The following is a 16,514-nucleotide window of genomic DNA, read 5'->3' on the forward strand; positions in this document are numbered from 1 at the left end:
AAGAAAAGAAACAGTAGCCAAAAAGCACTTGAAATGAAAATTAAAACCACAGTGAGATACCACTTCACACCCATTAGGATGATTATTATTTTAAGAAAACAGGTGTTAGTGAGGATGTGGAAAAAGTGAAACGAAACCCTTGTGCATTTTGGGTATGAATGCAAAATGGTGCTGCCAGTTTAGAAAACAGTATGTTAATTCCTCAAAAATGAAACAGAGTTACCACAGGACCCAGCAATTCTACCTCTGAGTAGACACCTAAAGAAGTGAAAGCAGGAACTTGAACAGGTATCTACACCATGTTCATAGCAGCACTGTTTACAGAGGACAAAAGGTGGAAGTAATCCCTTGTGCATTGACAGGTGAATGGTAAACAAAACGAGCTACATACCTTAGATAGACCATGACTCAGTCTCAAGGGGAAGGAAAATCTGATACACGCTGCAACAGGATGGACTTTGAAGAGTTAAGCTGAATGAAACATGCAGTCAGAAAAGAAGAAACATTGTGTCATTCTTAGAGGAGGTTTCCAGAGTAGTCACTTATATAGAGGCAGAGAGTAGAGGATGCCTGGTGTTTGGGGGTTTTAGGGGGGAGTAGTGTCTAGTGGGCATGGGGTTTCAGGTTAGGGTAATGAAAAAGTTCTGGAGATGGACAGTTGTGATGATTGTGCCACAAAGAAAATGTGCTTAATGTCAAAGAATTGTGTACTTAAGCTGTGTACTTAAAATGCCCCAAATGGTAAATATTATGTGTATATTGTTACAGTTTTAAAATAGATTAAAAATTATGGTCTGTCTTTAAATCCTTTGACTTTTAAACTATTTGTGTTTTTATACAAAGTGGATTTCTTATACGCAGCATACAGGTGGATGTTACTTTTTTTTTAGTTTTACAATTTGCCTTGTAATTTCTATATATTTTATTTTTTACAATTTGCCTTTTAATTGACATGCTTAACATTTAATGTGATTATTGACGTTTGTGTTTAAATTTACCGGCTTGCTATTTGTTTTCAAACTGTCCCATGTTCTTCGTTCTCTTTTCCTTTATTTTTCCTCTGACTTTTTTGTTTTTGGGATTGAACAGTTTTTTACTCCCATTTTCTTTCCTTTGTTGGCCTATGATACTTTTTAAAAAGTGTCCGCTTGAAGATACATGGTGTTGTCTGTCTTCAGGTGATCCTGTAGCACTTCACTGCAGGACTTTTCCTCCCTCCTAGTCTTGGTATTTTTGTTTCTTCAAACAAATGTTACTGTCCCACTTTTTCTTCTGTGTCATAAATCTCACAATACGTTGTCATCATCTTTTGCTTTAAACAGTCATTTACCTTGAAGGAGATTAGAAAGAAAGGGAGGGCCTTTCGTATTTATTCTCTTGTACACTGTTCCCGGTGCTCCTTATTCCTCTGTTTTGATTGGGGTTCCAACTTGTTCCATGTTCCTTCTGACTTGAAGACTTCAAAGCCAGCCTCAGCAACTTAAGAGAGGTACTTAAGAAATCATTGGGACCCAGTCTTTAAATAAAATATTTAAAGACTGGGTCCCAAAATATTCCATGTTCCTTCTGACTTGAAGACTTCAAAGCCAGCCTCAGCAACTTAAGAGAGGTACTTAAGAAATCATTGGGACCCAGTCTTTAAATAAAATATAAGAAAGGGTTGGGGATGTGGCTCAGTGGTTTGAGCACCCCTGGGTTCAATCCTCAGTACTGAAAAAAAAAAAAAATTAGTGTTAGTGGATCTCCAGAATCTCTAACATTTCTTATAGTGCTGTTTTGTTAGTGATGATTTCTTTCAGCATTTAGATGTCTAAGGAAGTCTTTAGTTTGGCTTTGTTTTGAAAGATATTTTCCCTGAGTGTAGAATTAGTCTAGGTCGACTATTTTTCTTTCAGTACTTTAAAAGACATTGTCCTAGAATCTTCTGCTTGCATTGCTTCATATGAGTAATCTGCTGCTGAACTTAGTTTTGCTTTTTTTTTTAATTCAAAACGTTTCTTTCCCCTTTCTAGATGATTTCTTATCATGGGTTTAAGCAATTTAGTTATGATTTTTGGGGAGTAATTTTCTTAATGTTTCGTATGTTGGGATTAATTGAACTCTTTGGATCTGTGTGTTTATAGTTTTCATGAGATTTGGAAAATTTTCAGCAAGAAATTCTTTGAATATTTTTCTATTCTTCTTTTCCCCCTCTTTTGGGAACTTCAATTATTTGTTTATAAGAGTGCTGCCTGAAGTTGTTCCACATCTCTCTGATCATTTTTTTCTCTCCAGTCTCTCTTTCTCTTTGTGATTTATTTTGGATGGTTTCTACTGTTATATCTTCAAATTACTGATCTTTTCTTCTCCTGTGTCTAATCTGCTGATATTTCTATCTGTGTACTTTTAAATCACGGACAATGTAGTTTTCAGTCCTAGAAGATTGATAAGATTGATTTGGGCCTTAAAAAAAAAAAATCTTCCAAGTCTCTACTTACTGTGCTTAGTTTTTCTTTTAGTTTCTTGAGCATTTGGAATGTGGTTAAACTATTTTAATGTCCTTGCTTGCTAATTCTATTACCTATGTAATTTTTGGGTTTGTTTTCATTGATCATTTTCTTCATTATGCTCATATTTTCTTGTTTCATTGCTGGCATTTTTTAAAAATATTTTTTCTAGTTGTCAATGGACCTTTATTTTTAACTATTTTTATGCAGTGCTGAGCCTTGAACCCAGTGCCTCACACATGCTAGGCAAGCGCTCTACCACTGAGCCACAACCCCAGTGCTTGCTGGTAATTTTTGATTAGGTGTCAGATGTTGTGAATTTTACCTTTCTGGGTGCTAGATCTTTTTTACTCACATAAATATTCTCTTCATTGTTTTGGGAGGCTTTCTAAGTTACATGGAGACATTTGCTCTTAAGCTTTGTTAGCTAAGACCAGAGCAGCCTCTGGACCAGAGCTAATGCATTTCTTAGTATTTTCCCAATGACCTGTGTTCCATGAGGCTTTTCCACAGTGGCAGGTGGCGACACATTCCTATCCTAATTTGAGACCTAAGGATTATTCCCTCTAACTCTGATGGGTACTGAATGGTGCTTAGTGAAGAAGTGGAAGGGACCCCCTGCAGGTTTCTGGCATTACCTCATGTGGCTCTCCCTGGTTCTCTATCTTGTGAACACTGGCTGCCTTGGTCCTCCTGGGCTCCCCAATGCTTCCCAACTCCGTGCCATGCCTGGAAACTCTAGGCAGCAGGCTGGGGCAGCTCTAGAACTCACCTGTTTCCTGTTCTCAGGATCACTCTTCTGGGCTTTCTGATGTCCAGTGTTTGGAAATGATTGGTTCATGTTTTGTGTGGATTTTTAGTTGTTTTAGGCATCCCTGTTCCTTTATGTTGGCCAAAAGCCAAAGTTCCCTGTCCAGCGAGCACTTGTGGGTGCTCACGTGTGTTCAGCCTTGATTGTAGGTGCTGGGATGCAGAAACGAAGGTGACACAGGCTGAGCCCCTAGGGAGCTCACATTCTTGCTGGAGAACTTGCTGGCTGCCAGATCATAAAGCCTACGTGGCATTTACAGAGAACCATGGGAGGGCATGGGAGGAAGTGGTAAGGAAGCTCCACGGAGGGGCTGGCCCGTGGGGATAAGCAGGGTTTTCCTGATGATGAAGGGGGAGGAAAGAGCGTTCCTGTGGAGGGAACCGAGGTGTAAAGGCAAGGCGCTGGATGCCATGAACTCCCCGAGGGCAGGATCCCTGTCTTGGTCAAGTGACTGGAGCGTGGCTTTCTGTCCTGGGAGTAGAGATAGGACAGGAAAAGTTTGGGTGGAGTGAGCAGCCCAGGGGTGGTGGAGGGAGGGCTAGCTGGGAAGGGAAGTTCAGGGTCAGCTGATAATTGTCTGCAAAGCCAAGGACACAAGATTTTAAACAAAATACCAGAGCTTCACAACCTTCCTGGCTCCCAGTGCTCCCGTATAATATGTGTCTGGAGGTTCCTGGGATGTGTGGAAGAAGGTATGTCTCTTAGAATCAGGCAGGCGGCTGCTAGAAAGGAGGCCTGGGATGGGTATCCTGCAGGAGCCTGAGATGAGTCCAGAGCTCAGTGCAGCCTGCCCGATGGTGGCCTGCCTGAGAAGTAGACATGAGGAGGCTCTGGCTCAGTTTCTCTTTTTCTGTGGCTGTCCTGTTGCCCTCACCACACCTTTCTGCCTGTTTGTAAATCTGCTGGACCCAGAAGTTCATAGTGTCAAGCTTATCACTGTCAGAGGTGGGCTCTGCAGCCACCCTACCAGCTACAGCCAGGATTGCCACAAACCAGTGGGAACAGCGTTCTCATCTTGTGCCTTGCAGAGACACACCTTGCATGACCCTGCACTGACTCCTGGATCTTTGTCCTGAATGTGTCTTTGCTTGGTCTTCACCTTGATTCTTCCTTAAGGGATGGTGGAACTTGCTTGCTCAGCTTGCTCTGTGCAGATTAGAAAGGTGGGCTGGGGAGGACTGACAGCTGCACGTGGAAATCCTTTCCCGGCCCGCTGAGCCGTCAGGACACAGGAGAAACAAATGGGAGTTTGGTGGAAGATTTAGGATGTTCTTCTTTCAAGTCAGAGCCACAGGCCAAAGAAGAGACCTCACCAAGTGACTGGGTTTTACTGTCAGGGAGGCTACTTATTAAATCGCTTGTTTCTTGGCTGTCATATTGATCGAAGCTGGTAACTATTGATCTGATGACATCCAGCCATTGGAGTTATGCCACTCTGTTGACAGAGCTGTCTTGGAGGAATCTTCACTCTCTCCCTCGGAGTCCCCGTGGGGGTGCTCGAGTTACAGAGGTAAGAATGAGCGGAGGCCCTGCGTTCAGCCACAGTGGGGAAGTGCTGGAGCTTCCAGGTGCTAGCCCCCGTATCCTACCACAGCCCTGTCCTGGAGAAGAAACTGAGGCACATCGAGGTGGTTACCCACACGCGGCCCAGCCAGCAGGTGATCCAGCACGCAGGGTTGTCCGCCTTCTAGACGCTGAGCTCTTCCTCCTGGGTCTGCCCCTTAGAGCCAGGGTCTGGAGGAGGCACTGGGTCCTGTGTGCCTGCCTGAGGATGTGGGGCTTTAGCCTGGGCCCTGGTAAAGGAGCAGAGTTTCAGTGCTAGAATTGGTTGGGACTGCGTTGTGTTGGTTGGATTCTGAACACAATCTAATGGGTCGTACTCTTTTTTAAAAAATGTTTTTTTATTTGTAAATGGATCTTTTATTTTATTTATTTTTATGCGGTGCTGAGGATTGAACCCAGGGCCTCACACATGCCAGCCAGGCAAGTGCTGTACCACTGAGCCCCAGCCCCAGCCCTGTCCTGCTCTTTTGGAGGCTAGTGGCAGCTGCCAGTAATGACATTTATTAAGTTCATCTCCCCAGAGCCAGGCACTGTGTATCATGTGTGGTGCAGAGAACCTGGCCCCCTGCCAGGCCACCCAGGTTGAACTTCAGGCTCCACCACCGCCTCTCCTCTGCGAGAGCGCCCTCCCGGCTGCAGCGCTGTGAGGGTTGCGTGCTCTACTGCGCCCTCAGCGCATTCAGCATCCGAGCACTCTGAATCTTGTCCGCAGGGACTGTCATTGGTCCTGTGTTACTGATGGACTGTGTGGCTTGGGAGGGGAACAGAGAGGTAGGTAGTAAAGCCTGGTGTGACCCTCCCTTCTGCTGCAGAACCCTCTCATGTGCCCTGCTGGTGAGACATTACCGCTGACAGGGAGTGGAGAAGGGACTTGGGCAAGGGGGCGGTGAATGTGGCATCCGCAGGGCAGTGATTTGAGACTTAACTGTTTGGGAGGAGGCAGGAGGAGCTTTCTAGCCTTCAGGAGGCAGAGGGAGCAGGAACAGTATTTTAAGCCAGACTGAACAGAGGTGCGTGGCAGGAGGTTGTAAGGAGGAGACGCTGGAGGCAGAAGTCTGGTGCCTGTGGCAGGGCAGCCATGGGTGTGCTGGAGAGGCTTCCAGAGACTGACCAGGCAAAGCCGTGAGCGGCCCGCTGAGTGACTGAGGCTGAGCTCGCAGTGGCAGTGGTGGTTGGGAGGGAGTGGGGTTTGGGGGAGAGAAATTGGAGTTGGAGTCTCAGGACTGCAGGCGAGAGATGGTCAGGTTTGGGAGGAATCTTTGTACAGATGGGCGGGGTCACGCAGGGACAGCAAAATGCCTGGGTCCTTGGGTCCTTGCTGAGGCGTGGGCTCTGCAGCTTGCTGTCTGCTGGCGGAGCACCCTGAGCAGCTGGTGGTTCTTCTCCCGAGGGCCCCATGGCAAATGGGCACATCCCTCCAGGACCTTCCCACCTGGGGACCCTGGTCTGGAGTTCCCAGTGGACCTGAGGAGCTGTAGGTCATTACATAATACCTCCTGGAAGCCCTACCTTGAGAGTGGACACGGCCCCACAGACGGACCTCTGTGCTTATTTTTGCCAGCTTTTGTTCTGTCGATTTGGTGCCTGTTTTAGAAGGCCACACCCTGTGCTGTCCCTGGGATCAGCTCGTTCAGAGTCCTCTGGTGTGTGCCTCGCTGGCTGCCTGGCCGTAAGGTGTGAGGTGTGTGAGTCAGCGCGACCCAGTGCTGCTGGGCCAGCCTGCCGCAGGCTCCTTCCAGCACCTGGAGAGTGGGATTCTCATGAAGTCCTTTGGCCTGTGATGAGGTGGTGTTAGTCCATCTTACAGAATGAGAAAGGCTGAAAAGTTTGCCCAAGGTTATACAGCTAGTAAAAAGGTCAGGCGGGGTTAAATCTGGAAATATTAGGCTCTAATACCTCATACTCTTCGTGCCACACTCCAGGCTGACTTAACCAGTCAGTGCTGAGGGCGGTGCGGGACCTCCAACTCCCAGCCCAGCCATTGCTTAGAAGGAATGAAAACCAAAAAATCCTCTCTTTCTGTGGCTTATGCTCCAGTTTCTTACTTTCTTTTTTTTTTCTTTTAATCTTTTTTGATACTGGATATAAACGCAGGGACACTTTATCACTTAGTTACATCCCTGGCCTTTTTATTTTTATAAATTTTGAGATGGGTTCTCACTGAATTGCTTAGGGCCTTGCTGAGTTGCTGAGGCTGGCTTGAACTTGTGATCCTCTTTCCTCAGCCTCCTGAGTTACTGGGATTAAGGCATGTGCCACCGTGCCTGGCATACTCCGGCTTTTCAGTCTTGGGTAAGACAGAGTCAGTGATGTTTTGGGAAAGGTGAGGAGAACAGGACAGTTTGATTTCTTTTTATTGCCTCCTCTGGGAAGCCAGGAGTCTGATACTTGGGTATGTGGCTAGAATCATTCTGTGAAAAGAAAAACTAGATCAGGTCAGCAAATATTTCCTCCTTAAGTGGCAGGATTAGGAAGGTTTCCAAGGCAATAGTAGGTGTTTTTGACGTGAGGGGTCAGCTGGGGCCAGTTCCTTCAACACGTGCAGATTGAACTTTGCAGGTTGCTATGGTAATAACTTCTGCCAGTATTGTAGGTGGATGTGGGAAATTTATAAGAAACAACTCCCCTTGCAGTGTGATTTCAGGCTTGCTGTAAGTTCAGTTGGCTGGCAGCATGAGGAGTGCGGTCGGAGCTGCAGCCACCCTGCCCCGTTGCAGGGCCATTGGGAGATTCAATAGTAGCAGCCACTTTGCTCGACTCAGTAGCGCACCCCGGGGGCCTCATTGCCCCTAATCATCAGGTGACCCCAAGAGGTGGAAAAAATAGTATTTGTTAAGTGCTTGGGAATTTGCAGAGCCCTTTCAGGGTGCTCGTTTATCTGAACCACACAACAACCCCAAGGGAGAATTATCATGGTGCCCCATTTTCCAGGTTAGAAACCTTTGGTTAAGGGACTTAGTCAGGGTCACACAGTTAAGGAGCCTGGAGTCACGCGTGAACCCAGGTTGGCTGTGTGGGAACACTGTGCTGTTCCCTCTGCATCCTTGCAGGGAGAGCTGGCATTAAGTGGTTGGGCAGAGGCAAGGAGCACGGGGTCCTGAAAGGCTCTCTGACTGGCATGGACACTGCGATCTCAGTGTCCTCGTGGCTTAGGAATCTCTGCTGTTGAGTTTTGGCTGTACTTGGTCTTTCAGCTGGTTCTGGGGAAGGCTGCCTGACCAGGTGAACTCTGCTCTTGCTGAACAATCATGGCAGAGTTCATTCTTGATCAAGAACCATCAATACATTGCTTTTTTGTTTTTCCTATTTTAAGAATGGATCTGGAGGCTGCCTCAAGTTTGGGCCCTGGACTGCTCCCTCCAGAGGTTCTGCAGCTGCTTCTGCTCAGGAGTGGCCAGACATGGCACCACCTTTGGTCTAAATCCACTGGCCATCGTCTGCCTTCCGGCCTCCCGCCTTCCACTAGATCCTCCACTCGATCCTGTCACTCTTGCTTAAGGCATGTGAACAATTTAGTTAAGACACTAAGTAACAAGAGCCGGTGCGATGGCCCCACCTGTCATCCCAGCAGCTGGGGGAGGCTGGAGGATGGCAAGTCTGAGGCCAGGCTGGGCAGCTTGGTGAGACGCTGCCTCAATATGAAATAAAAAGGGCTGGGGATGTGACTCAGTGGTAGAGCTGCAAGCTCCTGGGTTCAATCCCTGCTGTCCCCCCTCCAAAAAACAAAACAAAACAAAGAAAACTAAAATAATGAAAAGAAGCTGAAAGCTGTGCTCACAGCAGCAGGTCTACATGCAGAGGGCCCCCTGCCCTCGGAGGCTGGCCTGTGAGGCCTGGGCTGCTGGAAATGCTCTCTCCTTGGCTCTGATGGTGACACTCTGGCTTTAAAGCCTCTGTCCCCTCCCCCTCCCCCAGGGGTTTGTGGCCAAAGGCAGTGTCTGCAGGCTGCCTGTGACATGTCTTTGCACTCCCCTCTGTCCACTTCTCCTTCCCAATTCTCTGTGCTATGTCATCCCTGCATACGTGGCTGGCAGAGGGTATGGTTTGATTTCAGGCTACACACCATAGCCCCTGGGTTTTGGTGGTCCACCGAGAGAGAGAGAGAGAGAGGGGGGGGGGGAGGGGGGAGAGAGAGAGAGAGAGAGAGAGAGAGAAGCATTTATATTTGTTTAACATTTATATTTATATATATTTGTACATGCATGCATCTCTCTCGACTTTGAATTGTCTGCTGAAACTTACAGCTGGGCGATGCGCCTGGGTCTGGATCTCTGGTCTCCCCCAGGGAGCTGGCGGGCCTGGCTGAGCTGCCTGCCCTCTTCCCTGCAGGAGGGACCTGGAGCCAGCTGGGTCCGTGCTCTGTGCCAGCGGGACACACCCCTGGTGCTTAGCCTGACTTGCTGGCCAGGGCTTCGTAGGTGGCTGGGGTTGTCACCTCTGGTAGAGGTGAAAACTGGGGAGGAGACAAAACTTAGAAAGAACAGGGGGAAAAAAGAAAAAATTCTTGCTCCTTCTCAGGGACCGTTAGGCAGACAGTAGGGACTCATTTCTCTTCGTGGTGCAGAGACGGCAGATGTGAGCTCGGGCATGGCTTCTCTCCTCATTCCCAGTCTCATCGCCTCTCTGCTGATGGCATCGCCCCCCAAAGAGGTGTTGTTCTTCTGTACCTGTGAACGCTGTGCAGCTGGGCCTCGCCATCCGTCCTGGCTCCCTGTAGGCCACTGAGATCCCAGTGGCTCCCATGCAGCAGGAGTAGCCCCTTCAGCCCTTGCCCCGCACCCTGCTTCACTGACCCCGCCTCTCTGGTTCCTTTCACTGTGTTCGCAAGGTTTTTTTTTAATTGGCTTTTTAAAACCAAACAGTTCCTTGAGAGTAGGTTCAGCTTACATGTTAACGCTCTTAGGAAGAATCCAACAGATACATCTCTCTGCCCTGTTTATCCTTCATCCCTTGATGTTGGGCCTTGCATAGTTCTTGGCACATAGTAATTGCTTAGTAAATGTCCCTTCGGTAAAGTCATGGAGAAGTGAAGGAAGCATGAGTAAGTGGAAGGAGGCTGTGTTCTCAGGTCCCTGTGCCTTGTCCTTGTCCACCAGCTGACTGACTTTATTGGCAAGCTCTTTGATGTGCTGTCTGTGGTCCAGGCACAGTGGGTACAAAGGTGAATAAAGCAATCTTGTGTGTGTGGGGGGGGTTACCGTTCTCACCTTGCCCTCCTCTTCCCCTCCCCTTCCTCTTCCCCTCCCCCAGTGGTACATTCCAGAATCCCCCAGAGGAGCACCCAGCTCCGCTGGCCATTGGTGGTGGGAAGGGTCTGGGTCAGGACCCTGTGCCCACAGCCTGGGGAAATTGGACTTGTTAGGTTGTCCAGAAGCAAAAGCCTGTGGACTCTGGCTCGCCACATAACATCTCACGCTCCCCCCCCCCCCCCCCGGCTTTGTGACATCCCTGGTGGTGTGGCACTCTGAGAAGAAGCCGTTTGGACTTGCCCACCCTTTGGCTGGCGGGGGGAGTGAGAGTGTTGCCAGCAGCAGATGGCCGGCTGTGGGGCCACTTCCTCAGACGCCTGCTCTGTGGGGCCTTGGGCACAGTGGTGTCCCATTCTCCCCTCCTTTTGCAAATTATGCCCCCAGAACTGCTTGCTGCTTCTCCCCTGCTGGGTGGCACTGAGGAGCGGGTGATACCTGACTTGTGAGAGCAGGGCACTGGCTGCCTCTGGTGGCAGGTGCTGTGATAGATTTCAAAACACAGCCCGTGCCTGCCTGGCCCAAGATGGGGGCAGCCCTGTGAGCTACCTCTACCTGGGAGGCGGGGCCCAGGGGTCAGTGGCTTGCTTGTGTGGCTGTGATCTGTGGATCTTATAAATAAACTCAGTCCCCATCACACCCCTGTTATGGGCAGAGCAGGGACAGAGGAAAATACCAGAAGAGGGAAGAGACGGGGGCCTCTGGCTGTTTGACCCCCAGAGGTTTATAGGACCTTCCTGTTAGATCTTCTGAGCCCCAGTTCATCTCTGGAATAGATGTGAGCAAGCCTCGTGCTCACTTTCCTTGGTAGGGTGGTTACATGAATGAATGGGAGGGTTTGCAGAGGGCTTTGATATCAGAAGAAATGGGCCACGTGACCATAAGGGTTGGTTTACCCGTTTTAGAGGCGAGGAAAACTGAGCCCCTTTAGGGGAGCTTTTGGCCTCTAGGTGTCTGGCAGAGTTGTTTGGAAGTCCTGAGCACCCTTCCTTCTGGAAGAATTGAAGATGTGTGTCCCCACGGGTCAGCAGTGTGCTCTGAACTGAGGAGAGAAGCCTGTGGGCAGAGGACCCTGAGAGTGGATGGAAGCACCTCGGCCCTTCCTTGTGGGCCGGGTTTCCTGGCCCGTGGGAAGCCTGCAGTAGCAGAGGCGTCATCTTTTAATGCGCCACAGCTTGGGCCCTCTTCTCCTGAGCAGTCGGTCAGTGTCTGCTCTGGGATCCTGGTAACGCGGCGGCCGCCTCACTTGGCGAAGCTCCTTGTTTGTGGGACTGCTAATCTGGAGCCCAGGCCCAGGTGTGATGGGCAGCTTGGAATCGTCTCCAAGCCCACACAGGGCCAGCCACGGGAACCGTAGGAAGTGCGTTTGGGGTTCTGGGCAGAGCCTCACTTGGCAGGAACAGCACAGCTCACATTCTCACCTGCCTCTGCTGTGACCCTGTTGACAGACCCCTTGTCCCCTGGGGTGCTTGCCTTTTCATGTGGGGGGGGGGCTCTATCCACCTGAGTTCCTGGGGAGTGTGGAGGACAGGGAGGATAAAGACAGTAGATGCCAAACCAGCTTGACCCCAGCAGCTTAGTTAAAATTAAAACTGCATTTAAAGTTAACTTCTGTGCCCTGGAGATTCTGAAGTTCTACATCTGGAGGAGGGCTGAGGTCTTTGGCTTTAACGAGTATCCCAGGTGATTCTGATGCACCTGCCAAGAACCCTGGACCTGTTAAGGCCCTGCCACTTCCAAGCTGTGTGGCTAGTGGCTTCCTCTAACCTTCCTCTTTTGGGATGGGGTAATATCGACGCCCACTGTTGACGATGGTTGTCAGGCTCTTCAGATGCTCACACAGTACTTACCATGTTCCAGGTCCCCTCTGTCAGATGGAGAAACTGAGGCACCAGTAGGTTAGATAACCCAGCTCGTGGGGGAGCCAGGATTCCAACCCAGGTAGTCTGAGTCCAGAGTCTGTTCTCCTAACCTCTAGGGGGCCAGTGACTCTCATAAGGACCCCGAAGGTCTCCCAGGCCCTTCCTGGTTATGCATGAGCTCAGAGCAATTTTCATAATAGTTCTGACACCTTTGCCTTTTTTACTGCCTTCTCGTGTGCACAGTGGCATTTTCAGAACATGCCATTCCGGTGGTTGATGTGCTGTGTATATTTGTGTGTGAAACGTTTCTCATTTGTAGTTTCTAATATGGTACGTACTAAAGCTGTGATCCACATGAGTGAACTTTTTGGGGACCTTAGTAATATTGGGAGTGAAGAGGGTCCTGAGACAAAAAGTTTGCCAGTCTCTTTGAGACTCTGTTGCCTTAAAGTCCAGCACCTGGCAATACCATTCCAGGGTAAGTAATTGGGGGAAGTTGGGGACTGTCCCAGGGCTCCCGAGGTGCATAGGAACTTCCATTGGTGAGAGCAGGTCCTGACCCTGTGGGCTGCTTCTGCAGATGGAGCTGCTGACGGTGCTCTTGGTGTGTGGTCAGCCAGCTGTCCATGCGGGGCTTCCATCCTCCACCTGCAGCACGTGCTGCACTTGGCCCTGACTGCAGAAGTGAGCAGATGCTGTTCGGTGGCAGGCCTCTCCCTGGACGGTGCTATTCTGCACATGCTGCTGTGGCCCGGCAGGTTCTCTGGAGGCCGTGGTAACCCCACACAACCTCTGTGATGTTGAAATCTTGCACTCGTATTTGTTTTAAGCAAGGCCTGTGCTGGCCCAGGCTTGGCCTGTGTTATCTCCTTGAATCTGCGAGGGAGGCGCTGTTGCTTGGCCCAGTTTGTGGATGAGGTGCTTGAGGCTCAGGGAGGTTCCAGTGGGTGAGGCCCACGGCTGCAGTGCAGGCTCTAGACTCGCTCTGGCTCTGTGTGACTGGAGCCTGTGAGCTCATGAGTCTTCATCGCGTTGCTCCTGGTCGTGGCAGGCCCGCGGGCTTGCTGGAACAGCAGTGTGCCTCACAAGCTCTGCTGCACCCCACATTCTTCTCAGGCTGCCGTTCTCTGCTCCAGCTTCTAGAGCGAGGGTTTTGGCACAGCAGAGTGAGGCATAGACAGAGGCCAGTCTTGAATTTTGGCTTTGCTATTGCTGGCCACAACCAACCTAATCTTTCTGATCCGCCATCTGTGTATGGGACAGTTGCTGCCACCTTGTGTTCTTAACTCTGCAGGTGAAACTTGTGCTGTGGCTATTCAGAAGCCAGTGAGCTCCATTGTGACAGGACTTTCCTGAGGCGTTCTCTTTCCAAAAGACTGGCCCTGGACCAGCTGCTTCATGACTGCAGGAGGGACTGTGGGTCCTGGCCCTGGCCTGGCCTGCTGAAGGGGAGGCTGCAGGTGGGCTGGCCACCTGCAGGGTGATGGGTTGGCCATGCTGCTTAGAGGTTGGAACTAGTTCAGTCCTCAATGAATGACCAATACTGGTGATGCCTTTTTTGGATAGCTCTTCATTAGTAGGGTGACCACATAATTTGTTTTTTAAAGCAGGGTGTTTTTGAGCATGAACGGCATTACCATCAACAGGGCATAACGGAGGGTGGAGACCAGACTTTCCTGGCAAAAGGCAGGAATCTGCCTGTCAGTCTCCCCTTTCACCTTCCTACAGCCCTAGGACACGCCTTTCCCTCCCTGATCTGGTAGAGAAGCAGCCCTGGAGAGGGGACTTCTCTCTGTCACCGTGGTTCTTGCTTCCCAAGCACCTTGGCTGAGCCATAGCGTGGCTCCCGAGCTGAGTGCCCACAGAGGGGATGGTGAGGACCCTGGGACCCTTGTCTGCTGTGGTGCTGGAAGCTTTTGAAAACTAGCATCGCTGGTAATGAGAAGAGCCAAAACTGCAGCTATAGAATGCACGGCTAGAAAAGATAAAAAGCATGAAAATAGCCAAGCGCCATGACGTACACCTCCAATCCCAGTGACTCAGGAGGCTGAGCTGGAGGATCACTTGGCAAGTTCAAAGCCAGCCTCAGCAGCTTAGTGAGACCCTGTCACAGAATAAAAAACCACATGGGCTGGGGATGTAGCTCGGGGGTAGAGTGCTCGTCTAGTACAGGTGAGGTTCTGGGTTCAGGCCCAGCCCTGGGGAGAGGCATAAAGATGGAGAATCCTGCTAACGGAAAGGAAGGGCATGCCTGGTCCGTGCTTCCTCTTCTCTGTCCCAGCTTCCCTTCTGGGCTGGCAGTGACCCTTTTGTCACACAGATGGTGACCCTCTGGGCAGTGGCAGGGAGAAGACCACTGATACCAGCTCTCTGTCAGAGCAGGCGGCCTGTTGGGGCCAGTCGATTTCGTTTCCTCCTGACTGCCTGAGAGGCCAACTCAGTGTTTCTTTTTCTGCTCCGATGAGGCAAACATATGACAGTTCGTTTTGGTCACGGAGAGGACTGCGTGGCGGGGAAACCTGGTGCTCTAAATATAACAAGCGAGGACACAGGGGAGCCTGTGGTGTGGAAGCAGCAGCGCTCCTGCATGTGGGGTTGGTGTATTTCTGGTTCAGACAGAAATAGACGCCCACCAGAGGGCAGGGTGGCCTCGCACGCACTGGCAGGTGGCCTTCGGCCAAATTTAGTCTCCATTCCTACCGCCTGACGCACTCCTTCCTTCCTGCCGCTCCTCAGAGCTTTATCTAGTGCCCCTGTGGACGGTGATCTTGCTGTGGCCGTGCAGCGGCCGTCCCATGCCCTGTTGCTCATGGTTTGGGTGAAGGAGGCCCCTTGGTCTCCCTGGGGAGAGCGCGGGCGGAGCTGCAGGAGTGTCTCCCTCCACCCTGCCCCCCCTGAGTTCCCCTGTGAGGTGGTGCCACGCTGAACTCCTGTTTGTTTTGACACGTAATACGTGGGCTCAGGTCGGCCTTTCTCCCTTCCTGCTGCCCCTTCCTCACTTTGGTGTCTCTCTCTGTTCGCAGGGAAAGATGGAGACCCTGAAAGATAAGACCCTGCAGGAGCTGGAGGAGATGCAGAATGACCCGGAGGCGATTGACCGGCTGGCTTTGGAGTCCCCTGAGGTAGAGAGGCTGTTGCAGGGCCCAAGGAAGACCAGCAAACTTAAGGATTTTAGCTTATTGGGAGTTTTAGCCAAACTTATCTCCCTTTTCTGTGGATTTCACCCTGGTTTGGGCCAACCAGAGGGTCCCTTGAGGTTGCATGCTAGTTCTTGGGTCATCTGGGAACCTAGGGAATGGTAGGGAGCCCCCATGTGGACTTGGACCCCTGGGCCCTCCTAGGGACCTGGCAGCCCCAGGAGACTGCACACTTGCTCCAGCCTGAGTCAGCAGGTTCCTCAAGGTGTGGCTTGGTGCCTGCCTTTCCCCCACAGTGGACCTGTGTGTCCCTGTGTTTTCAGCGACTCTTACACATGTAGGCACCTTCTTGGCTGGGTGTAGCTCATTGCTGTTTGATCTGTTCCCGTCAGAACTGGTACCTCATCTTCTTAGCTCCTAGTCACAGAGTCCTCGTGGGAACACACAGTTTTACACTTAACATTGGACTTTCCTGCTCTCCCTGTCTCTATCTACCTCCTGTGATCCTGTGACTTCCCGCAACATGAGAGAGGCCAGGTGACTGACTGTGGCTACCCAGCTGGAAATATGCTTGGACGCCCCTAAGTGGCTGCAGCCTGCCCAGTGCTCTAGATGCTTCGGCCTCATGGCCCTAGTGTAGGGGAGACACAAGCACAGACAGCACCAGCTCACCTGAGTCGCATTTGGATTATATTCTTATATTCACTGATGAATTGGTGAACTGTCTTCTGTGGATTCACAGTGTATTAAAAAACATCAGAAAGGAAGCTGCCCTGTCCCGCACTCCCTGCTCGTCCCTCCCCAGAGTACTTCCCTTGCTCTCGGGATGCCCAGTTCGATGTGTTCCCTGCTTCTTCCCTCACTGTGTTCTCTGTCCACCCCTGCTCCTCCACCTGGGGGACAAAGGAGGCTGGGGATTAGGTTGGAAGCTCTCCTGGTGGGCAGAGCGCCAGGAGAGGTCCTGAGACTCCGCATGGTGTGTCCTGCTGTCCTGAGGCAGGGTGAACTTATTCATCCAGGATGGGAAGCAGAGGCTGTCTTGGTTAATTAAGCTTATGGCCAGTTCTATGGTTAACTGGGCTGTGAGCTCTGCCCGCACCTGTTTTACCTGGCACAGGTGCTGAGCTGGCTCAGGTCTTCGTTCCTTTCTCTTCTACTCATTTCTCACACATGGGTTGACTATCTTTTACTCAAAGTGCTTGGGACCAGAAGTATTTCAGAGTTTGGAGTTTTTTGGATTTTGGAATATTTATGTAGACTTTACTCCAAAATCCCCGAATCTGAGATCATCTGAAATTCAAAACTTTTTAAGTGTCTGTAGACACTCAAAAAGCTTTGGATTTCTTAGCATTTCAGATTTGGATGTTTTGGATTAGGGATGCTCCGTGTGTGTTAAGCACCAAGTACTT

The 16,514-nt window shown here is 50.4% G+C and overlaps 1 protein-coding gene across 6 annotated transcripts in view; it reads left to right on the plus strand.

Moving 5' to 3' along the window:
• Vps37c (VPS37C subunit of ESCRT-I) overlaps nt 1–16,514 on the plus strand; it is a 55,759-nt gene that overhangs the window by 33,201 nt on the left and 6,044 nt on the right. For 3 of the 6 annotated variants that reach the window (XM_078045940.1, XM_078045937.1, XM_021730609.3), the window contains exon 2: nt 14,992–15,090. In XM_078045940.1, coding sequence (XP_077902066.1) covers nt 14,998–15,090 — 93 coding nt within the window. In that variant the 5' untranslated portion in view covers nt 14,992–14,997. Of the gene's footprint in view, nt 1–3,899; nt 3,990–4,784; nt 4,808–14,719; nt 14,880–14,991; nt 15,091–16,514 lie in introns of those variants that run through there. The other 3 variants (XM_078045938.1, XM_078045939.1, XM_078045936.1) reach the window with 3 other exon arrangements.

Source organism: Ictidomys tridecemlineatus, chromosome 4 (genome assembly GCF_052094955.1).
Source record: "Ictidomys tridecemlineatus isolate mIctTri1 chromosome 4, mIctTri1.hap1, whole genome shotgun sequence".
Taxonomy (NCBI): domain Eukaryota; kingdom Metazoa; phylum Chordata; class Mammalia; order Rodentia; family Sciuridae; genus Ictidomys; species Ictidomys tridecemlineatus.